At 36.0% G+C, this 24,625-nt stretch overlaps 1 protein-coding gene across 12 annotated transcripts in view; it reads right to left on the reverse strand.

The window, feature by feature from the left end:
- nrxn2a (neurexin 2a) overlaps window positions 1-24,625 on the reverse strand; it is a 432,106-nt gene that overhangs the window by 51,572 nt on the left and 355,909 nt on the right. For all 12 annotated transcript variants that reach the window (XM_051877575.1, XM_051877573.1, XM_051877574.1 and 9 more), the window contains one exon: window positions 742-923. In XM_051877575.1, coding sequence (XP_051733535.1) covers window positions 742-923 — 182 coding nt within the window. The remainder of the gene's footprint in view (window positions 1-741; window positions 924-24,625) is intronic.

Raw genomic sequence — 24,625 nt, forward strand, 5'->3', positions numbered from 1 at the left:
TGTCATTGTATCTGAAGAGCGCGAGCCTTCCCGCATCGCGCTGTTCCTGTCTTAACGGAATGTTGAAACATCCCACCGCTGTATGGCCAGATGACATGCAAACTATGTTTTTCGGCTGGATAAAGCAAACCAGTGTCTCGCTAGTAAAGTTTTGATGGATGAGGACTGCAATCAAAGTAAAGACAATTGTGGTGACGTACATGAGTCATACAAATCATGATGAGCAAACAAATCATGTATGAGCGCTCTCGACACACTGATCGCACATTGTATTTATGCACAGACACATTTCAGTGCATTCACGTTGTTTTCACACACATTCAGGATAATGTTTGGATTTGTCCTGTGTATGTTGCTGTGTACTTTAGTATATATGCACGTCAAGGCGGTTGGTTTAGGTTTTTCTCCATGTGGTCCTGTTCAGTATCGCAACTTGACTTGTCTAAAATGTAAACAAGCTCTTTGCTGTTGCTCATACTTTGCTGTTGCTCATACATACATTAAAATTTTTAATCTATCTATCTATCTACATACACACACACACACACACACACACACAGTCCTACAGTTCTCTTAAAAAAAGATGACTTCATAAAACTTTCAGATTTACAGTAATACAGCCAAACTGAGCTGAAAAATTAACACTGAATAAAAAGACATTAGCACCTGTAGAGGACTATGGGACAAGAAATAACCAATTAAGAAGCCTATTAGAGTTTCAAACTGAGCTGTGATACTCACAATGTGCAACTGCAGGTAGTCTCCGAGACCCTGGCTGCTCTCCACCTGCACCAGGATGGCATCACTCTGCTGGGTGCTGAAGCCCACAGCCAAACGGTCCGCCCGGGTGCTTGGCCGATCATTGGGAGCCCATGTGTACGTGATGAGTGCTCCTCCTCTCCCAAAAATATACGTGGTTCCAGCTGCCAAATGAAGAAAGACATTAAACATGAGCTAAACGTTCAAAGATGTTGCATGAATCAAAGAAGAAAAGTAAGAATGAAAGTGAATAAGATGTGGAACAGCACAGCAGGAGGGATCCAACAATGTGAATGTGTGAGGCAAGATGGATGCTAAAGAACCATCTCGCATCACACATTTGCCCTGTGCACCGCCTCATATGAGATAAAAGCGTCTCTGTCTTTAATAAGTTGCCATCTGTTCAGATGTGCCTTGAATTCTCATTTGCAACGCGTTTCCTTAGTGACAAACGTCATATTCAGGACTGCCATTTCAGACACAAACATCCTGCGTCAGTTTGGAGCTGAAATGCCTACTGGCCTTAAAAAACAGGGCCCATTTCAATGCGAACTTTACCAACTTCTTGCCCTCTTGTTGCTCTTGTTCTTCACTGCATACTTGGGTGCTAATATTTCACCGCGATTGGACATGGCATCGAATCACAGAGGCTGTATAGAAATGAGGATCTGAAATGGAGCCAGTGCAGTGCTGCGTCAGCTTGGTAAGAATCCACCGCAGGGCGGGACGGGTGCCCGACATGCTTTAAACTGCCAAGCTATCTGCGCTGAAACAGCTCTAGAGAATGAACCTGGGCAACTGCGTTGACCGATTTGCCAGGGTAAAACGAAAGGTTGTAATGTGAGCTGCCTTACTGCTGAAGCACAATGGCACAGCAATGGACTGGGTGAATAAAGTCTAGCTATATTTAATGAACAATGCAGAGAAATACATCAAGAGACTTAAAAAACAAACAAACAAAAACCGTTTCAGATCCTTTCTTAGATCTAATGTAAATTTTCTGAGGTATTTTTACTATTTAATAATACTTATACATCTAATTTAAATTAAAATTAAAATAAAAAATAAATAAATAAACAAACACAGGTGTCCTAGCTGATTAACCACAGGTGAATTTCATTGACTATGTACCTGTTCCACTTGGTCTGAGAACCAGTATCCAAATACTTTCCATTTTGTATGTTTTGCCCATTCCCATTCATCCCATTGGTTAGGGTTTCAGACTGACACATGTTGACCAACTACATACATCAAATGAAATGAATGTTCTTGGATTCAATGCCAACAAAGTTTTGAAAGTTGTTGTTGGTTTGTTCTGGCAGATGCTGCATTGCGATGATTTGCCACAATTTTTTCATTGTATATCCACTTTTGAGGCGTGTTGCTTTCTTTCTATACTTCATCCTGCTGACGCACTGTTATTGTGTGTCTTTAATATGTATGTTGTGTTTGATGTTATCTTATGTTTGCCTATTTTGTCTAGATGCACTAAAAAAAAATGCAATGTATAAGTAAAGTATAAAATTAATACTGTATACTTCATATTTCGGTAACACTTTATTTTACAGTGCTGTAGTTACACATTACTACATGTACTTACTATAGTAATAACAGTAAATTATGCATAATTACAAATAACTAACCCTAAACCAAACCCTAACTGTAACTCAATAGTAAGTACATGTAGTTAATTAATAGTACTCAGTACTTATTTGAGTAATTACAATGTAACTACGGCACTGTAAAATAAAGTGTAACCCATATTTAATTTTAAACTGTACTTTTTAAACCAATTAAATTCATATTAAAAAGTAAATTTTTATTTTAAGGTTTCCTTGGTACAGTGTAATTATACATTTAAGTACTGAGTAATATTAATTAACATGTACTTACTATAGGATTAGGATAAGGGTTTGGTTTATGCTTAGTTGCATGTAATTATGCACAATTTACTGTTATTACTAGAGTAAGTACATGTAACATATGTAACAAGGACACTACAATAAAGTTTTAATATATATTTAAAATATAAAAATAATATAAAAGTAAATTTTGGTAACACTTGTAACATTTGTTCATTATATAATGCATTAACTAATGTGAACTAACTAAAAGCAACATATTTTTTTTTACAACACTTGCAAATCTTTGTTAATGTAAGTAATAAAAAAAAACCCCAATCGTTCATTACTTTTATTCATGTTAGTTCAAAGTGTATTTGTCTAATGTTAACATATAGAATTTTTGATTTTAATGTTTCGGTATGTATCAATAATGTATATTGTTCATTGTTTGATTGTTTTAACTACAGTACACTGTAAAACTCACACTGACTGAGTTAATTTCACTCATAATAATGAAAGTTAAATGTACTTAATAGAAAAAAGTTGTGTGAACTCAAAATTTGATTGTAGTAAGCTGAACTTAAAATGATTGAGTGGCAGCAGATTTCTAATTCCCAGCATGCTTTGCATCAGACTGTATAAGGAAAATAAATGTTGAAATTAAGTGTTATTTTGTGTGTTTTTGCACAAGATTAACAAAGTAAGACATAAGTTAGTGTTTAATGTTGTGTTATTTTGGGTGTTCTGTTATGTTAGTTTTGTAGGGTTACCATTGTGGTGAAGAGTAGACCCTGTGGTTAGGTTGAGGATGGGCTGCAAAACATTTAAAACCACATATACTATATGCACATGCAAGTATATAATGACAGTCTCTTTGATAGTTATAATAGCATGTGTTATTTGCTATCTAACATTTAACCAAGATCTGAATGTGATGTTTATGAACTGTACTGTATGTAATAAACATTACGATGAGTGGGGCGAGGCTGAGAACTCTTGGAGCGAAGAGATGCCGGTGACGTGATTGTTAATGAGACACGTGTACCACCCTGGCCTTGCACTGCTTTCACGGCTCTTGGCTCCGCCCGACTTGTCACAAAAATTTTAAGTTCTACTAACTTAAAAAATGAGTTAGATTACTTAAATGTTTTGAGGTAATACATTTCCTCAAAAGTTTTGAGTATTCTGAAATAATTTACTAATATTAACCAATAAAGCCTTACGGTAAAATGATATCAAGATGATAAATATTTGCCAAAAATACTCCTAGGATTTTTTTTTAAAGCAGGAAATTTTTGCTTGAAAGGTGCATGGGCTATCTTTATAAGCTTGTGCTACATATTTTATCTAATGGAATGACATTCAGACATTTTAAAGAGGGGCTCAAGTGTTCACTTTATCCTGTGCTTTAAATAACATTATTTAAAAGCTCTGCTACAGTACAAAGTGATGTCAGGTGCTCTCCATTTGTTACGCTCTGCATCTACTACAAGGGCAGGTATTTGTTCATCATCAGAATACTGATACTAAGGTTTTCTTGAATGCCCTCCCACCTGATTAATGGTTTGCTAAATGACCGATCTTCCACTTTTTTTTCCTCAAATCTCACCTAAACACCAGAATGCCAGAGTGGAGCCACCTGTCATTCCTGGCACTTGTGGTCGTCTAAATGAGCAAACAGAGGAGGTGTGGGGAATGTAATTAAGTGTTCTGGCGAATGGTCCCCTAGGCGGGATGTGGGTTACAGAGTGCTGAACACCTGCTCATGAAAGCTGCTAACTAACTTGTTAAGTTTGGGCCGCCACGCATCACAACAACTGTTTGAACTGCTGAAATATGAGGAACGGTTATAATGAAACGCCAAAACACATGGGATCAATCAGGCTTATTCGTTTAATTGGAGCTAAAGTGTCTGTTGTCAGCAGGGTTCAAAATTAACACTTGCCAAGAGCTAAATGCAACTAAAATTCAGTATTGGCTATTAAGTCAATTAAAGCTGTTTGCGAGTAACTTAATTCAGAACTGTAACATCTTAAATCAAATTATAATAATGATAGTCTGACCCTCACTGATGTAAGTGGCATTTAATTCAATTGAAGACCCACAAACTGCCTAATTTCTACCTCAATGAAAAATTTAAATCCATAACTCCATGATGTGACGTATGTGGAATATTTCTCACAGTATTAGAAAGTATTAGGAACAAAACCACAATGTGTCCTGACGTTTGTGACAGGCAATAATTCCAGAGTCAAAGCAATTTAAATATATATTTTTAATAAAAATCATGCAAAATACAGTTTCATGGCTGTTAAGGAATATTTATGGCTGGGAATTTTCTCAATGTACTCACCATTGGCAGTTGGGTTGTCAGCCTACTTCACTTCATAAACCATATAGTGATCTAGACAACCCATGTGACTAGGGTGGCCCAAGGACGTTTTTTTATGGGACGCGTAGCCTGATTCTTCACAGCAGAGGTGAAACTTAACCACTGCTATCATGATGCAATCAGAAAGTATATAAAGTCTCCAAAACAGAATTGATTTCCTCACTCAGAAGGAATAAGAATTTATTGGCCTGGTTATTTTCTAAATGTTGGAGCCTGATTCCACTCTATATTATTTTAAGGCTATAATAAACTAATCAATATCACTTCACAGAGGCCTCTGATAATGTTGTCTGCCTATATACGCCTTACATGGGTTATGACCTATACTCATTTATCTGCCCTTGAAAATTATGACATATAACCAATTGTATCATTTTCTATAGGTGAAAGAAATTATCCCTTTTTTTTCTCGCAAATACATGAAAAGAGGATGCAGGTATGGTACATTTAAGCCGTTACTGTGCACTCAAAATATCTGTATTATTCTGCAATTGCTCTTTGTCATGCTTTAATGTAGTGGAACAAGCGAGGGCTGGTGCATTAAGTTCCTGATAGGTTAAGCATTTGTAAACAGTGTTTAATTCAATAAACACACTGAATGAACTGTCCACACACACCGTCTTTGGGGGAAAAAAAAGGTCTTGGAGGCAAAAATTCAATTTTCCTGCTTCAGTTACTTCCTGCAATTCAACTAAAAAGACTTGGCCTGTGTATTGAGCAAGATAAAACCACTTCCTGAGCCTTGTGCCATTTAAAACTACCAATCACAAAACAACTTTTATAATCCTTACTGTATGAAACAGGAATTTTGGGCAGGATATATTGAAGGGCTTGTGCCTTTTTTTAGGCTGTAGTTCTCACAGGCACGGATCATGGTTTGTTTGCAAGTGTTTTGAAGGCATATGTAGTATTTGTTAAATATAAATACATAAAAATATGTTATATAAAATACAATAACCATCTAATACACACACACGTTTACTTAGCTATCTGAAAGGACACTGCATACACTTCTATTGTTTTTATAGTATGCAGCTAGATATAAATACTATAACTTAACCCACATCCTAACACTAACAATCACAGAAAAACTATCTGTATTTTTATTTACTTTATTTTTATTCTGTTTTTACAAATGAGGATGTCTTTAGATTAGAATAGAATAATGGTTCTTTCTCGATTCTGAAGAAGGATCTGACAAAATGTTATTTGCTTCAGTCTATTTAAAAATGAAATATGTGAATCAAAATAATATGTATGGAAATACATTAAAAACAAATTACATCAATTTGAGGTAATGTGCCTGACCTACTTAAAGAAAAATCATTATAGTGATGACTGAAAATCACTTGTCACTGGAAAAGATAAACATTACTGATATGTCAAAGATTATTTGAAAGTTTTTACATAGAAATATCAATTTGAAGGAATAATGTTTTGCACAAATCAGTTGAATGAATCATTTAATGACTCACTCATAAAGGCAATCGCTTGATTAATTCTAAATGAAACCATTGTTTCTGAATCAATGACTGATTCAAATGACTCAGAGACAGTCACTTTTCTATGGAAGCTTGTTTCCACCATGAAATAAAAAATAAAAAAGGTAACTGTGACTTTTTCTCACAATTCTGACTCTTTTTTTTTGCAATTGCGAGCTCATATCTCACAATTCTGACTTTTTTTCTCAGAATTGAGAGATATAAACTCACAATTGTGAGTTATAAAGTCAAAATTGCGTGTTATAAAGTCAGAATTGTGAGTTATAAAGTCAGAATTGCGTGTTATAAAGTCAGAATTGTGAGTTATAAAGTCAGAATTGCGAGTTATAAAGTCAGAATTGTGTGATATGTCAGAATTGCATGATATAAAGTCAGAATTGTGAGTTATAAAGTCTGAATTGCATGATATAAAGTCAGAATTTTGTGATATAAAGTCAGAATTGCATGATATAAAGTCAGAATTGTGAGATATAAACTCGCAATTGCGTGTTCTAATGTGCAATTGTGAGGGAAAAAAGACGTTTTTTCAGTTTATATCTCACAATTCTGACTTTATAACTCGCAATTACAGTCATAATTGCGAGATGTAAACAATTCTGAGAAAAAAAGTAAAAAAATTGCGAGATATAAACTTAATTTTGAGAAAAAGTCAGAATTGCGAGTTATAACTTGCAAATGTGAGTTTATATCTTACAATTCTGAGAAAAAAAGTCAGAATTGTAAGATATGAAGTCAGAATTGTGAGATATAAAGTCAGAATTGTGTGATAAAAACTGGCAATTGCGAGATAAAATGTCACAATTACCTTTTTTATTTTTTTCATTTAGTGGCGGAAACAAGCTTCCATACTTTTCACCACCTACTAGTGACACAGTGTAATATTTATATTCTCAGATTAATAAACATTCCACACAGTTTTCTTATGGTAATATCACAACTCTAAACCCTGTAAAGAGCAAACACATAATAACAAAAATAAATCAATGAAACACTTTTGGCTACATCACCTCCCCAATGAACAGTTGAGCAAAAATGATTTTTTCTCACTCTTTTCATGCAGCTTCGAAAATGTTTTACATGTTTCTTCTTTTCAACAAGGCAAACAATAAGGCACTGGGATTGGATTTCACTGAAGGCTCCTGTGAGATGATGTGATTAGATAAGCTGTGTGTATGGAGGCTAAAGGGAAGTGAGTTAGGAGCAGTGTAGTTATTTGCTGTGTGTTCCCAGATGCCCACATAAAGAGATATTGGAATCATGTCCACTGGATCATGTGTGTACAGGCTCAGTCCTTCTGGACATTAGATTCCTCACAGTTCTGGGAATCAAAGTGGCCAGGAGATGAAGAACACTACAAGATTTTTGCAAGATTTCACATTTCTTGAATTAATTAGTCCAAGTTATCAAGTGATTCTGCAGTAATGTGTTAATAAGCATTACTGCAGCAAGGGTATAGCACAGAATAATAATGAAAGAAATAGCTCATTTTCCATTGTCTGTATGTGCTAGTAGAGGTATACATTCTTCAAATTAATGATTTTATTCCACCACGTTTGTGTAATCATGAAGTTAAAGGGTTAGTTCACCCAAAAATGAAATTTCTGTCATTAAGTACTCACCCTCATGTCGTCCCAAACCCGTCAGACCTTTGTTTGTCTTCGGAACACAAATTAAGATATTTTTGATGAAATCCGAGGGTATCTGATCCACACATAGGCAGCAACGACATTGCACCTTTTGAGGTCCAGAAAGGTACATCAAAAATATCTTAATTTGTGTTCCGAAGACAAACGAAGATCTTACAGGTTTGGAACGACATGAGGGTGATTAATTAATGACAGAAATGTCATTTTTTGGGTGAACTAACCCTTTAAGATATGTGCTGTACTAATAGACTAGGTAAGATGCCATATTGAATTTAACACGATATATTGAATTTTTAAAACAAGATATTTTTTTCTTTTTCTTTTTTTTTTTTTTTTGTTTTGCACCAAAAGTCATTTGAAAAGGCAACATTGAATATGTATAGTTGGGGTTTTACCCTTTCAGAATCTGCAATATTAATACTAAAAAAGAGGGATCGTACAAATTGCATTTTGTTTTTATTTAGTACAGCCATTTAAAAAAAAAAAGAGAAGTCTGCATTTCACATAACAGAAGTTTACATATATACCACAAGAAAAAAATAAGTGAATTTACACAAAAGACCTAGTTCAAAAGTTTTCATGTGTTTTATTGTTAATACTGTCATACCTGAATGATAAAAAGCTTCTGGAGCATCAATCAATGTTTGCATCTTTTGTAAAAGTTGTGTGCGAGTCCTTTGGATCTCAATATCATAGTCACTGTTGGAAAGGGTTAGTAAAAGATTTTTTCTGAAGAACAGTAGGCAGTTTAACTATCACAAAACATACAAACAGTCATTGATAATCCAGGTAAGTGAAATTTTGAACTGGTTCATTTGTTTAAATTCAGCTATTATATTTTGTCATGTGGATATGTAAACATCTGTTATCTAAAATAGCTTATTCAGGGCAGTATTACATTAAAAATTTAATTACATCTTATTGTTTGCAATTAACATTTTGCAGATTCTGCAAGGTGTATGTAAATTATACATAAAGGCTAGTCTGAAAACAACAAGAGTAAAATATGCTGATAAAATGATTTAGGCATACCTGAGCTACACTCGCCAGCCACTTTATTAGGTACACGGAACAACTGCTCATTAATGCAAATATCTAATCAGTCAATCACATGGCAGCAACTCAATGCATTTAGACATGTATAAATGAGCATCAGAATGGGGAAGAAAGATCATTTAAGTGACTTTCAATGTGGCACAGTTTTTGGTGCCAGACGGGTTTGTCTGAGTATTTCAGAAACTGCTGATCTACTGGGATTTTCACACACAACCATCTCTGGGGTTTACAGAGAATGGTCCGAAAAGAGAAAATATCCACTGAACGGCAGTTCTGTGGGTGAAAACGCCTTGTTGAGGTCAGTGGAGAATGGCCAGACTGGTTCGAGCTGATAGAAAGGAAACAGTAACTCAAATAACCACTCATTACAACAGAAGTATGCAGAAGAGCTTCTCTGAACTCACAACACATCACCTTGAAGAAGATTGGCTACAGCAGCAGAAGACCACAGCAGGCGTCACTCCTGTCAGCAAAGAACAGGAAACTGAGGCTACAATTCACACGGGCTCAACAAAATTGGACAACAGAAGACTAGAAAAACCTGGTCTGATGAGTCTGGATTTCTGCTGCAACATTCACATGGTAAGAATTTGGCATAAACAACAAGAAAGCATAAATCAATCCTGCCTTGTATCCACGGTTCATGCTGCTGCTGGTGGTGTGGGGATATTTTCCTGGCACACTTTGGGCCCCTTAGTACCAACTGAGCAGCGTTTATATGCCACAGCCTACCTGAGTATTGTTGCTGATCATGTCCATCCCTTTATGACCACAGTGTACAGTGAGTTGCACTGAGTTGCACTATTACCCACAACTGACTTGCACTAGAGCAAGGCACCTAAGCCCCAATCGCTCCCCGGGGGTCACTGTAAAAATGGCTGCCCACTGCTCCGGGTGTGTGTTCAATGGATGAACACTTGGATGGGTGAAATGCAGAGCACAAATTCCGAGTATACACCATACTTGGCCACACGTCACATCACTGTTACTGTCATCTTCTGATGGCTACTTCCAGCAGGATAATGCGCCCTGTCACAAAGCTCAAATCATCTCAAACTGGTTTCTTGAACATGACAGTGGGTTCTCTAAATGGCCACAAGATCTCAATCCAATAGAGCACCTTTGGGATGTGGTGGAATGGGAGATTCACATCATGGATGTGCAGCCAACAAATCTGCAGCAACTGCGTGATGCCATCATGTCAATATGGACCAAAATCTTTGAGGAATGTTTGCACCTTTATTTATTGCCATACTTTTCATGGCCTGGAAATCACAATTTTAAATTATTTTATTTCCCTGATGTTACCAGGTTTTCCATTATCATGTCTGGGTCCCAGTCCCAGTGCTGATACTGGTGAAATATCAGCATTCCTGGAAGCATTCCAATCAGATTTGAGGACCAGAAATAACAACAGTTAGATCTAGTCCTTAAATTTGATTAACAATTTAAATTGTTAATATTTACTGTATATTAATATTTTAGTTAAAAATGAATGTTTTTAATAGCATGTTACTTTTTATGCAGTATAAAATGCTTCTAAAAATAGAATGAAAGGTAATTAAGGGAAAAATAAAGAAAAACCTAAAAGATAAATTAATCTTTCCTCACTGGATGTGGATTGTATGCCAAAAACAAACCAGCTGCCACTTTTGGGACAACTAGAACATTTTAGTTAGATCCATCCCAAGCAATTTTTTTTCTATGGATTCGATTCAACTGCTTTACAGTTTCTTTCACTGGGTGTTTAGCTGCAATATTATTGCCAGAATGATAGATTTTTGGCCAAAGAATGTTTTGAATACTTACTTGATGAACTAAAAAAGTACATCAGAAATGAACCTCTGTAACTGATGTTTGATTTAACTTAAATTTTTTAATCATGCATAGCATAATTAGCCCATTCATTTTCTATTTCATAACACAAATGTAAAATCAAGTCTGTTCAAATATACAGAATGTAGTATGAAACGCATACTCATCTTTAGTGTTTGCAGAGTGATTAACCTTTTGGATAAGTTTGCCTGTCAGGTCTGGGTACTGGGCTCGTTAAGATAAATGTGAACACCCATCATTTGTGGTTCATTAAATCTACGCGTTCAGCCAAACCTACTGTAGATGCTTCTACAAATCAAATACCTTGCAGCACTCCTACAGAAACCAAGTTAAAGTCTCTCTAGTTTGAATGGTGCAGAGAAATAAAACTGTACAAAAGTAGATTACAGTATATCGCATTTAACTTCCTGTTGGCGTGAATAATTCAACAAACTCATTTGTGCGATAACAATACAATAAAAATCTGAGCAGACACGTTATATCTAGCAGTCACAATGCAAAATCTGCAAAGAAGAAACTGACGCAGTCTACTTAGCATTCTTTACAGCCACTCACATGTTTGCAACACAATATTTGCTTCTCTCCCACAAAACCATTCCACGGGTGCCAGGGTGTATTAACCTCCTACATTACGCAGGATAAACCACACCGGATTTACACTTATTTTCCCACAGTGTGGAAGTAGACTTTGAGACTTGATAAGCAAGCTCTGCAGGCTAAGAACATCCTGCACATTTCAAACAGGAGCAGCAAATATAACATGCTGGAGAGAAATTAAAATAACACTAGGGATGTGAGAACAACCAAATAGATCTTAATACTAAATAAGTCCTGTTAGCATTATTGTGGGGTCTGTTAATAGCGACAATGCTATTTACAGTATAAAAAAGCAATCTGAAAAAGCCGGGTATATGCGAGATTTAATTGAAACCACAGGACCTGGAATACATTTTTTATGGGTTGTTTTCCAAAGCTGCAAATGAAATTCATTTTATGGTGTGGACCAATAATAACACTCTGGGCTCTCAGCCATAACCATAAATAAGCTACACGACATTTGAAAGAATAAATATGAAAATATCAACTTTTTTTTCCGAGGGCATTTTCTGATGTCTAATCACAAAGGAAGCAAACAAATTAGCAAACCTTACTTTCACCTGAACATTGATGTTTTATAGGAGAACTTCTCTAGATTACCTTATTACCTTGGTTAATCAAATCTAAATGACTTTTTAAGTTGACAGTGTGGAAGGAAATCAAATGAAGACTCAAACCCCGCAGTCAGGCTAACAGCCTAGCGCTGAAATATTAGCAATTTCATGTAATTGCAGAAACCTGGCAGATAATTATTCGCAGTGTGAGACGCTTCGGCGAGGGACTGGACTTCCCTCTGAGGAGAGTTTATGAAGTTGCAGGCGTCTAGTTCGCCTCAATTTGGTTTTTGAAACTATTGAAAAAATTTTGAATGTAAAGGAGAGTTAAAGACTGTACCTTACCAGTTGTACTAATGTGACATCTCAGTTGTCTTTCCATTAGTTAAAATTGCAGTATGCAGTTTTTTGATGATACAACGTTCAAATTTCAGGTTTAAAGGGGTCCTATAATGCCCCTTTTACAAGATGTTATATAAGTCCCTGCGGTGTTCCCCAGAATGTGTCAAATTTGCCCCTATTTGGGTGTGAAACACGATTTGTCCCTTTAAATGCAAATGAGCTGCTGCTCTCCAGAAGAAGGCGGAGCTTTAACAGCTCGCGCTTCGGTTGCTCAACAACAACAAAGCTGGAGAATCTCACGTGCAGCTAAAATGACGATTGTCAGTGACGGTGTTCAGCCTTACATTGTTCAAACTGGAGACACTGATGGAGAAACTCAGGAAGAAGTTACAACTTGTAGAATGTATTTGGACATTTCTGAACGGTTAGTGGATAAATTTATGTAGTTGCTGTGGAGTTGATTTAACTCATTGACTAGCATGTGCCGTCATGCTAATCTTTTGTGCAAATCCAGCATTGAATTGACCCTTGTTTGTGAAGCAGTCCGGAGTAAAATGTCCGCATGGTAACAACACTTTACTACAACAACTCTTTCTCTTCTCTAAAGCATCTCAACATGGCCTCACCTCCTTTCCTCAAAATATATTGGGGCAGGGTTTAGTAAATTTTAGGGTTAGTGATGTTTGTTTGAATATCCCGACCAGCAACACTGGCTCAACCAATAGCGTGAGTTGGGGGCATGACTATCTATTTCTATCTATATCTATTTGAGCCAAACTTGCTTTAAAGTCATTATTTCATTTCATTACACTTGTGGTATCAATACATCACACTTTATATTTAGACTGGGAAACATCGTGAAGAAAAAAGCTTAAGGAAACCTTAAGGAAAAACTGTGTGTATTTTTTATGCAGTGATACCAAATTTGTAGTGTTCACTCATTATTTTTGTATTGGAGGCAATGTGACACCTTTAAGCTTCACCTTAGATAATAAGGTTTTTTATAAACTTGTCTAGCTCATTGATGCTTTGCAAAAGGAACACGGCAAGCGCGGCAGCTGTCAACTCTGTCACTTGTATTTAGCTGCAAGTTCAGATGGGGATATCTGCCTCACATTTAGTTACAAAAATAAAAATGTTTTGCTATGGAATCAAGGAAACACTTGCTAAAAAGTAAAAAGAGGGGTCAGATTAAACTTTATAACTTGCATATCAACGAGGAATGAGTAAATGCTACTGTAAACAGTTGAGGCTTCTGATGTACTGCTTTGCTGCAGAACTTAAACTCCTATATCCAGGGTGTCCTATTTTTGTCGGCAGCTTCGATAAACAAATCAGTGCATTCCCACCAGGGCTCTGTACGTGCCCCAGAACCCCCAACCCTCAATTCACAACACAGTCACAAACCTCTCGGAACTCCATGTGCAATGAAAGCAGAGACAGAATGCACATACTCTATTAAAAATACCAGGAAGGGGAGCTGAATATTTAATGGTAAGATTATAAACACCTTCTTAAAAAAAAAAAAAAAAAAACATATCACATATGGTTAGAAAAAAGGTGAAAATGAGTTCTAACACCTTAGATTATATGTATATGTAACAGACCTAAGTCACTTCTGTGATGCCGTGATACAAGAGATATTTCACTGATTAGCACTAGTGGTTTGTAAATCCACACATAATATTATTGCTACTGTAAAAACCAACATTAGAAAAGAAAATCTAAACTAGTTAAAGGGTTAGTTCACCAAAAAATGAAAATTCTGTCATTAATTACTCACCCTCATGTAGTTCCACACCCGTAACACCTTTGTTCTTCTTCGAAACACAAATTAAGATATTTTTCATAAAATCCAATGACTCAGTGAGTCTTGCATTGCCAGCAAGACAATTAACACTTTCAATGCCCAGAAAGGTACTAAAGACATATTTAAAACAGTTCATGTGACTACAATGGTTCAACCTTAATGTTATGAAGTGACGAGAATACTTTTTGTGCGCCAAAAAAACAAAATAACGACTTTATTCAACAATATCTAGTGATGGGCGAGTTCAAAACACTGCTTCATGAAGCTTCGAAGCTTAACGAATCTTTTGTTTCGAATCTGTCGTTCAGAGCGTGAAAGTCACGTGATTTCAGTAAACGAGGCTTCGTTACATCATAAATGTTTCAAAATTTCAATGGTTCGTGTGACTTTGGCAGTTTGATTCACGCTCCGAACCACTGATTCGAAACAAAAGATACGTAAAGCTTTGAAGCTTCATGAAGCAGTGTTTTGAACTTGCCCATCACTAGATATTGTTGAATAAAGTTGTTATTTTGTTTTTTTGGACCACAAAAAGTATTCTCGTCACTTCATAACATTAAGGTTGAACCACTGTAGTCACATGAACTGTTTTGAATACGTCTTTAGTAGCTTTCTGGGCATTGAAAGTGTTAATTGTCTTGCTGGCAATGCAGGTCTCACTGAGCCATCGGATTTTATCAAAAAATATCTTAATTTGTGTTCTGAAGATGAACAAAGGTCTTACAGGTGTGGAACGAAATGAGGGTGAGTAAATAATGACAGAATTTTTATTTTTCGGTGAACTAACCCTGTAAGTGCACTAATCGACTATTCAATTGGTGGTGGATGACTACTCAACTACTGCAATTGATGCTATCTTTGTGATCTTCATCAATCTCTTGTTAGCATATGTTAGTGGCATTCTACATGTTGACATTTTCTTCACAAACCTAATAAAAGAAATAAGAAGAGTTGTGGAGGAAGAGCATATGTCATACGACGAGCATAACATTAACGCTCAAGGCCCTTAAAAATCTCATTTAGCCATCAGTTAGCAATGCTTTCCAGCTTAAATGGGTTGTGAACTCAAAGTGATTTCTGCAATAAAATACACTAACAGTATACACCATCTCACATCTGATGCACTTTACAAGACACAACATCAGAAATCTCCATAATGTGGCTCTATGTAGGACACAATGGCACACGAGAAATATCTATTACATTCAGCACATATTCTTTTGAAGCATATTCTGTATCTGACTATTAGCTTACCTTTATTTCTATAAAATGGGTATAAGTGGGATCTAGCTATTGAATATAAACTACTTTATATATCATATAGTCTCCTCGATAACACAAAACAAAGTACAGCTAATATTGTTTGGAAATATCTGAAAAGAACAAAGAACTGACAATGTTTTGTGGAGGTAAAAACTTATTTGGATTAATCAAAGGTTCTTTAGAGAGATACTATATTAGAAATGAGACAGTTGCAGGCAGAGAAACCCAATTCAGAGAACATTTAAAAAGCTCTACAGATGTCAGCTCAATAATGCTCCGGCCTCTCCAAAAGACTCACTGGCAGACAACCCTGAAATGTCCTCTAATCAGCCCTGACACCCATTTAAAGGCAAGAAGAAGAGAGAGTTGGTGAATAGAGGAAAGATATAAGATAGCAGAGCTTAGTAAATCATAATGTAATGAAAAATACTTGGTAGGAATCATTTCAGAAAATGTCAAACATATTAAATGTAGAATTGACATCACATTTAATCTGTCCTGTTGTTATTTAATTAAACAGGTCTTTGTCATGTAACATAATAAAGCAGCGCTCACATACACTGATGTTAAACCCTGTTACAGCTCCAGAAGCTCATATTATTTGCTATTGAGCATTTTGTTTCATGCTCTATATAATTATTTATGGTATCAGAGCAGAGATTCTGCCTCAAGCTAAAGTGAATATATTAACACTTATATATTTTATACACTTAGAGAGCATGTATAATGACGACTTCAACAAATGTGAATATCAAATTAATGTTGCAGGCCCCAAAATAAACAACATTATTTATGTTTTTATCTCTTCTTGTTTGATAATTATTTTTATTACATATTTTACTCATTATAATTGTATGACTCATTTCTGCCTTAAACTTATTAACATTTTGCTTGTCTTTTATGTATTTTAAATTAAAGTTTTATGATCACTTGTTTAATCTTATTATTGTACAGTGCATATTTTATATACTCATTTAATTTTATATATGCACTCTGATAGAATTAAATTCATATTTTTCTAATGTTTTTGTTTTGTTTTGTTTGTAAAGCCCTTGAGATCTTATATACTGAAATTACTACTAAAATGTTTTCATATAAATGTATAAATATTGTTAATGTGATAATTATCAGAGTGCACGACCAAAGCAGAATTACAATGGTTTAAAGTGAGTACAAGTAATGATGCATGAGTGTATATCATACAGAAATAACCATATCCACATTCATGAATATGTATAAACAAAAACATATAATTGACTTACCTTTAATTTGAAAGAGTAGCAGAAATCACACCAGGGGACCACATGAAAGACAAAAAGAGAGAAGAAAATATTTAGCCTAGAGTGAAAATATCGAACAAAATCTTTAAAAATCTTTAAAGAAATATGTGATGTTAGGAATAAGCTGTAAAAGAGAATAGTAATAAAATTAAAGGGGACCTATTATGCATTATACACTTTTCACAAAATGTAATATAAGTCTCTGGTATCCCCAGAATCTGTCTGTGAAATTTCAGCTCAAAAAACCTTACGGATCATTTATTATAGCTTGTCAAATTTGCACCTATTTGGGTGTGAGAAAAAACACGCAATTTTTGTGTCCCTTTAAAAGCAAATGAGCTGCTGCTCCCAGTCCGCTTTCCAGAAGAGGGCAGAGCTTTAATAGCTTATGCTTCGGTTACTCAACAACAAAGCTGGAGAATCTCACGCAGCTAAAATGACGATTATCAGTAATGGTGTTCAGCTTTACATTGTTCAAACCGGAGTTGACTCAGGAAGAAGTTACAACTTTTAAAATGCAACTGGTCGTTTCTGAATGGTTAGTGGATACATTTATCTAGCTGTTGTGGAGTTGATTCAACTCATCGACTAGCATGTGCCGTCATGTCAAACTTTTGTGCAAATCCAGCGTTAAACTGACCCTTGTTTATGAAGCAGTCTGGCATAAAATAATTTGTGCAAATATACACAGCAAAATCCCCAGAGTTAAATCAACTCTGCTCAGAGAACATATGGTCCCTCTTTACATAGAGTTAAAATAACTCTGAAGCAGAGTTAAATTTAATGAGATAATATGCTTTTTGTGGAGTTGTTTATTCAGATCTTGAGAGATTTAATGTCTTTTATCTTCAGTTGATTTCATCTAAGGCTGTGGCTGGAAGTCACTTGTAGTTATTGTGTTTCTCTTCAGTGATTCTGCTTGTTAACAGCAGGTGTTCATCACTAATACTCAATCATAACTTAATCACTTAATTATCTCATTAACTTTAACTCTGCTTCAGTGTTACTTTAACACTACATAGAGAGGGACCATATGTAATCTGAGCAGAGTTGATTTAACTCTGGGGATTTTGCTGTGTATAACACTTTACCGACTTTCTTCGGCATATTTACAATGATTCCCATGTTCATCGGTACATCCAATAACAGAACATTTGTCTTTTTTGGCACAGACATTGTATATCTCCAGCTGCTACAGCGAGTAAACAGAAATGGCGGACTGCTGCGGCTCGCTCAGGGCAGTATCTATGCTAACAGGGCAGATCGTCACCAGTCATGGGCGGGGCTTCCCCCTACTCTTATGTAAGTCTGGAACTGCACGTTTGGAGAGACTGTTTATGATTTATGGAGAATTATTATAAAAAATGGAATGGGTGGATTTTTACCATTATAGGTTGGTTGTTTACACACACTGTGGATACACATCTGTGTTCAAACACCTTATAAAAATAATAAAATATATAAATAAACATTGATTGTTAGAAAACAGACTGACCCAAGTAACTAAATCTTTTCCCTGAAGTTTCAGATGCTCAAATCTATTTCCCACTGCACCACAGGCAACTGACTTGTTTACCACTGTTAATGGTAGTCAAATTAAACATGAGGTAGCTGTGAATATCATAAACACATCCCCACAAATGTTTACCCTTTTTCAAATCCATCACCTCTCACAAAGGTTACTATATTGAACATGATATCAGATGGAGGTGGACGCATGAGCCTGTATTAATGAGAAAACAATGTAAACACCTTAAAGCACTGTATCATGACCTACATTTAGCAATTTATTGCAGCTATTGTACAGGACATAAATGAGAATTGATGGGATGATTTAATTCATGTGCATAACTATTAAAACATATCATTATAAATGGCAAGATCTTCTGTATTTATAGATTTTTTTGTATGATTTTGTGATATCTCCCCACCTTAGAAGCAACTGGGGAAAAGGAAAAACGTGTGTGCAGATGTGTCTGTGTGCGTCTATATGGAAAAGTGCATATTTGAGACCTTTTTCCGAACCTGAAAACACACGTCTGTCTTAATCTGCATTTCAACAAAGGCTTCCTGGGCTGTTGAAGGTGTTACTTGTTTCAGCTGATGTTGCGTTTTTGTGCTGCGCAGTGTTTCTTAAATGGGTCATCCAAAACAGAAGAGGGGAAGAGGAGGAGCATCTGGTCCTCTTCTCCCCCGCCCACTCAGTTCTCTCTCCCTCTCTCTTGCTCTCTCTCTCTTTCTCTCTCTTCTCATATACAGAGCTAATTAGGCATCCCAGCTCAACTTCTCCTCAGAGTCTTCTGTGCACTGCCTTGCTTGTCTCTATCCAGCTCAGTCATGAATAATTACTCTTTTGCTGGGATCTCCAGCCCTGCTTGACGGCAGGGGCGGAGACGCAGCCAATGAGCTTACTGAGTTTCCAAAAAATATCCCCTCCCTCTCTCTATGGTGTAACTGTGAGTTTTCATTATGTCATTTTAACAATATCCATCTAACAGGTCTTTTGTTCACATTCTGCGTCACATAAACTCACACTAAAAACATATGACTCGCTTTGAAGGCCATTCTTAGATAGTTGCTTAAACCGTGATGTTGTCTCCCCTGTCAAAACAAGCCTGGAATGGCGAACGTCTTAAATACAGCAGCAAGAAAACTGCAAACAGGTTGTTCATAGTAGCTTGCAGATCGGCCCCTGCTGTTGTTCAGCAAACAGAGTTGTCAGCACAATGTTACCTTTCTCATTCTCATGGGACACATTGCTGTCCAGTGCTGTTCACCAACAGCATATTATACCTGATTTTCACTCCAAAAGCCATCTTTGCCACATACTATTTTTACTTTAAAATAGACACATTGTGATGAAAACCAAAACTGAAAATGCTTTTTAAATCAGCCTTTGTTTTTGAAAAACACAGGCTAATTTACATTAATGTTTTAGTAGTATTCATTTTTTTAAGCGATTATACTACTACTTCCATCACTACAATAATGCTGATGGCTTTTGAGCACATGAGGACTAGAAAATGAACATACAGTACAAAAACATTACTTAAAACAACTTCAGGCACATTTATCATTTCAACTTTTTTCTTTTTGTTAAATAAAGGTCAGACTGTTTATCAATTATAATGGCTACTTTTCAAGTGCCCTTCATGGATAGATTTCATTGTTTACCTTTGTCCCATCAACCATAATGTGTGTGAGTATACAGTGCCTATAGAAAGTCATCATACCCTGGGAAAATCTTTACCTTTTGTCACATTAGACTCTGGAAAATACAATAAACTAAGTTTAACTTTTTTGAGCTGTATGTACACATTATAACCCTCATCATCAATGTGAAAATAACATTTTAAAACATTCTGAAGGATTATTAAAAATTGAAAAACTAGAATAACAGGGTTGGAAAAGTCATCAGTCCCCTGATTTAATACTTCATAGAGCCACCTTGCAGCCATTAATCTTTTTGGATATGTCTGTACTAGCTTTGCACACCTAGATTGGGGAATATTTGCCCATTCTTCCTTGGAGAATTGCTCAAGTTCAAGTTGAGCGGCAATGGACTGCTCTCTTCAAGCCCATCCACAGATTTTCAATCAGATTTAAGTCAGGGCTCTGGCTTGGCCACTCAAAGACATTCACCTTCCTATCCTTAAGCCATTCAGTCGTTCTTTGGCGGTACTGTATGTTTAGGATCATTGTCGTGTTAGAAAGTCAATGACCTCCAAAGTCTTGAGAAAAACCTGCGTCCCTCTGCTAGACAGCTGAAGATGGGCAGCTTGCCCCGAATCTGACTAAACTTGAGCAATTCTGCAAGGAAGAATGGGCAAATATTACCAATCTACAGTGTGCAAAGCTAGTACAGACATATCCAAAAAGATGAATGGCTATAATTAAAGCAAAAGGTGGCTCTATGAAGTATTAAATCAGGGGACTGAAGACTTTTCAACCGTTATTTTAGCTTGTCAAATTTTAATAATCCTCCAGAATGTTTAAAATCAATTTAAAAATCACTTGTGAACTGAATATTTTTATTGTGCATCATTTCCAATTAATCTATCAAATAATGCGACAATTGTGAAATCAGTGTGAAAACCATACATAAAATGCTAGCTATGAAATTAGCCTTTGCAAAACAAAATGTCACCATATCATCCACTACCGAATGCTAAAAAACATAATTTGAGATGTGGTGGAAAGACACTGATTTTCATGACTTTCAGAATAAATGACGGAATGTGTAAAGAATGCAAGTTGTGTGTCACATCAACTGTAAATGCAATGTTATCAATGTATCATCCATCCTTATTAACATTTACATTAGACTGTATTAAATTTAGATCACTGAACGCCATTTTTGTTGTTGTTTTTTTCGATGATATAATAGTTTCTGTTCCTATTTTCAGCCTGTTTTCTCTTTTAGGGCAAAAACTGAAAATGTCATTTTATGGCATTTCCATTCTGAATATTTTTCAGTAGCTAGTGCATCCCTAATAATAGCAAAACATTACCTCTTATTGTACACAGATGTGTCTTAATAGCCACACAGTGTGTGTGTCACAGTATGTGCTCTTCTCGGCTGCCCTAATGCTTTCTGACTCAACCAGTTGGCTCCAGATCCTTTGACCTCACCCCAGGCCCTTCTGCTGGCTTTCAAATTAGTTTCAAAATTAGTATGCTATTTTTTCCACCTGTGCTATTTCCTCCTCCTGTTATGTTTTTGTCAGGACTTATTGTGTCCTCTGGGAACAATTACTTCAGCTGTAAAAGGCTCGTCCCCTGGGGCTGTTTTTTCGAGCCTCTGTTGGTCAGAGGACACGCTAAACTGCTGGAATGTCCATCGACGTGCGACAAATTTGCAGCCAGGGGTTTATCGTGGCTTAAAAGAATGCAACGGCGCTACAGAGTTATGCAGCTGCGCTTAGCATCAGCCATCAGTTTTTCCTGGTTCTCTCTTTGAGGCTGCAATTCGATGGAGAAGGAGGGCAAGAAAAATGGCCTTGCTGCAAGAGAGAAATACTATAGTAAGTGCTTGTCACAAAGAGCTCTTCTTTGCCGCCCGTCCAGCCCTGAATGGGAGAACCAATTTAGAGCCTAAGCCATTTTTCACCATGCACAGATGAAACAATCTTGCTTTTTTATCCATGACTGGAGTGTGCTTCAAAATGGCTAAAGATGAAAATGGCAGGTTTCACATGGGCACTCTGCCCTACTTCCTATCAGCGGCCCGTGTGAAATACGCTTCTCAACATGGATAGCCTTATTCCTGCTCCATTCCTCCAGGTTGCCACACGGCCAAGAGCACCAGTCTGCCGCTAGCATGACAAAATGCATTAGCACACCATGAAGAACGCATTACTCCAAAGAGCTTAAGCTTTGTTCACACTGCCATAGTAATGACTTAAGACATATGAGAGTAGTTAGTCATTGTGGAAGACTCTGCTCATGTCCATCAACATCTTGCTGCTGTGCTAAACCCATAAGCCGCATCCAAAAAAAGCTGAATTTTCACATGATCTTTTAGAAATCATTTTAACATACTGTATATATAAAAACAAAACAACAACAACATAAAAACCTCCATATGGATGTGGGTCTGTAAAAATCAAAAAAGAAACAAACCATGTTTCTTTTTATTAAATGGTTGTTTACTGAACAAATTATGTCTGTCTTTAAATACACTGCAATTTATGGTGCTGTTGTAATTTTGGGAAGAGATCTGAATTGCTTACACTTTTGGATGCAAAATATGTTAGAAAAAGGTTAGAATTATTGCATGTTCATTTTAATCTACTTCGTCTATTTGACGCGCATGTGCACTGGCACTCATTCATTGAAGTCTGCGAAGTTAAACGTAGACTTTCTTGCTGAAATGATTTTTGCGAACATTGTAACAAGGTAAATATACAACCATAAATTGTAAGTTGTGCACTGTGGAAAACGTGTCTTAAAAGCATTTTACAACATGCTTATGACAGTAGGGCAAGCAATGTAGGTTAATGATTTAGTTTAAAGCACTTGATATAAAGCACATCTCATGTTTAAGACTACATGGTGCACTTATCTAGCAGCAAAGTGTCCTTATGTTATATGTTCGCAACAACAAATTATATCAATATAAACAATACTCAGTAAATATTTTGATGTTTAATGACCGTTGAAAAGACGTCTCTCTGACATGTCCCGTCATGGTTAAAAATTGTTCTGAAATGAGATTTGAACGCACGTATTTGACGTTATCTGATTAATTAATTAATTAATTATTATATATTGAACTACACATAGCTAAAAGTCAAAGTAACAATTATACATGCAACCCCAGAGAATTGTAGACATGTAAAAACGTACCTGAATACATTTTTAGGAAATGTTCTGTTACATATTTTTCCCGATTTATGCTGTCCTACCACGACTAGTTTTGGCCAGGGACACGTCGTTGCCGTCGGACCAATGTTTGCTGGGTACTGTTGGTATTCCTCAAAGTCATTTTAAGACAAGTCATTTCACTCAGCGGCCATCTTTTAAATGCCTCTCGGGCATTCAAGTGCAGCTCCTATCACTTTGAACGGGGAAACATCAAATTCTCCAAAGCTGTTTGCCAAGCTTTCGGTTAAATTTCATATTTGAAATCACCAATGAAATCTAACAACAACTGTCTCATAAATTTTGTTTCTAAACGCCCGAATCATGACAAAAAAAATTATATTTTTCAGGATGGATCCAGCTAATGTGCATACGCAAACCTAAATGCGCATTTCGTGTCTCATTTCGGAGGCGCGCGTTTCTATAGGAACTATTTCTATAGGAACTATTTCTATAGGAACCAGAGCTTCTAACGGCCGCTGCGGTGACGCGATGACTTTACCAATTGGCGAAGGGCTCTTATTTAGAAGGCGGGACTTATTTCACCATATTGCGCGTTGCACTTTCTCCCATTCAAAGCAATATGAGTGAAGCATCTTGTGTTATTCTATAGTCTTTGTATTCCTTCCAACAACACTGTATTCCTTCGGTACATGCATACCGAACCAAAACTTTTCAGTACAAATACACCCTAATATATAATTTTTTTCTGAATAAACCCTTAAATGCTAAGGATACGCAAAAGACAATTTAAAACTCTAGATTTGTAGAGTTTTTATTGTTGGATAAAGATAAAAATTTATTTTTAAAGACCAAAAAAAAAAAAAAAAAGAGTGCTTGAAAAATTACAACACAAGACTCAGAATATAGCTAAAAAAGACCATTTAAAAACAAAAAAAGGCACATTATGTAATTGTCCTCAATATTTCAGCCAGCTTGATTTGTTTGTTTGCTAAATGTCCTTGTGAATAACTACAGATTAGTATATTTTCAATTAGCTTTTATTTGTCTTTAACATTATCTGACAGTTTAAATGCCATTTTCTTCTAAAGGAGAGGAAATCTTGCATTATAAAGATTTTTTTTTTTAACATACACCTCAATAGCGGTAACAAAAACACATAATTCAAGTAAAAGATAAGCTAATTTGCGGATATTCAGTTAGTCTAATGTGTTTGAATGTGAATCACTTTGAATATACATTTCCATGAACGGTTTCATTCGTCTTTTCTTTTACCCTTCATGCATTCAAAAGAAATGGCACTGCATCTCCCTTTTTCTGCCTTTCTTCTTTCTTTCCTGTTACACAGTGTGCCAGGATTTGCGTAGTCTTTGTATTAACAGGCTGTCCTGTCTTGAAATTAATTGGTGACATAAATGTC

Source organism: Ctenopharyngodon idella, chromosome 21 (genome assembly GCF_019924925.1).
Source record: "Ctenopharyngodon idella isolate HZGC_01 chromosome 21, HZGC01, whole genome shotgun sequence".
NCBI classification, from domain to species: domain Eukaryota; kingdom Metazoa; phylum Chordata; class Actinopteri; order Cypriniformes; family Xenocyprididae; genus Ctenopharyngodon; species Ctenopharyngodon idella.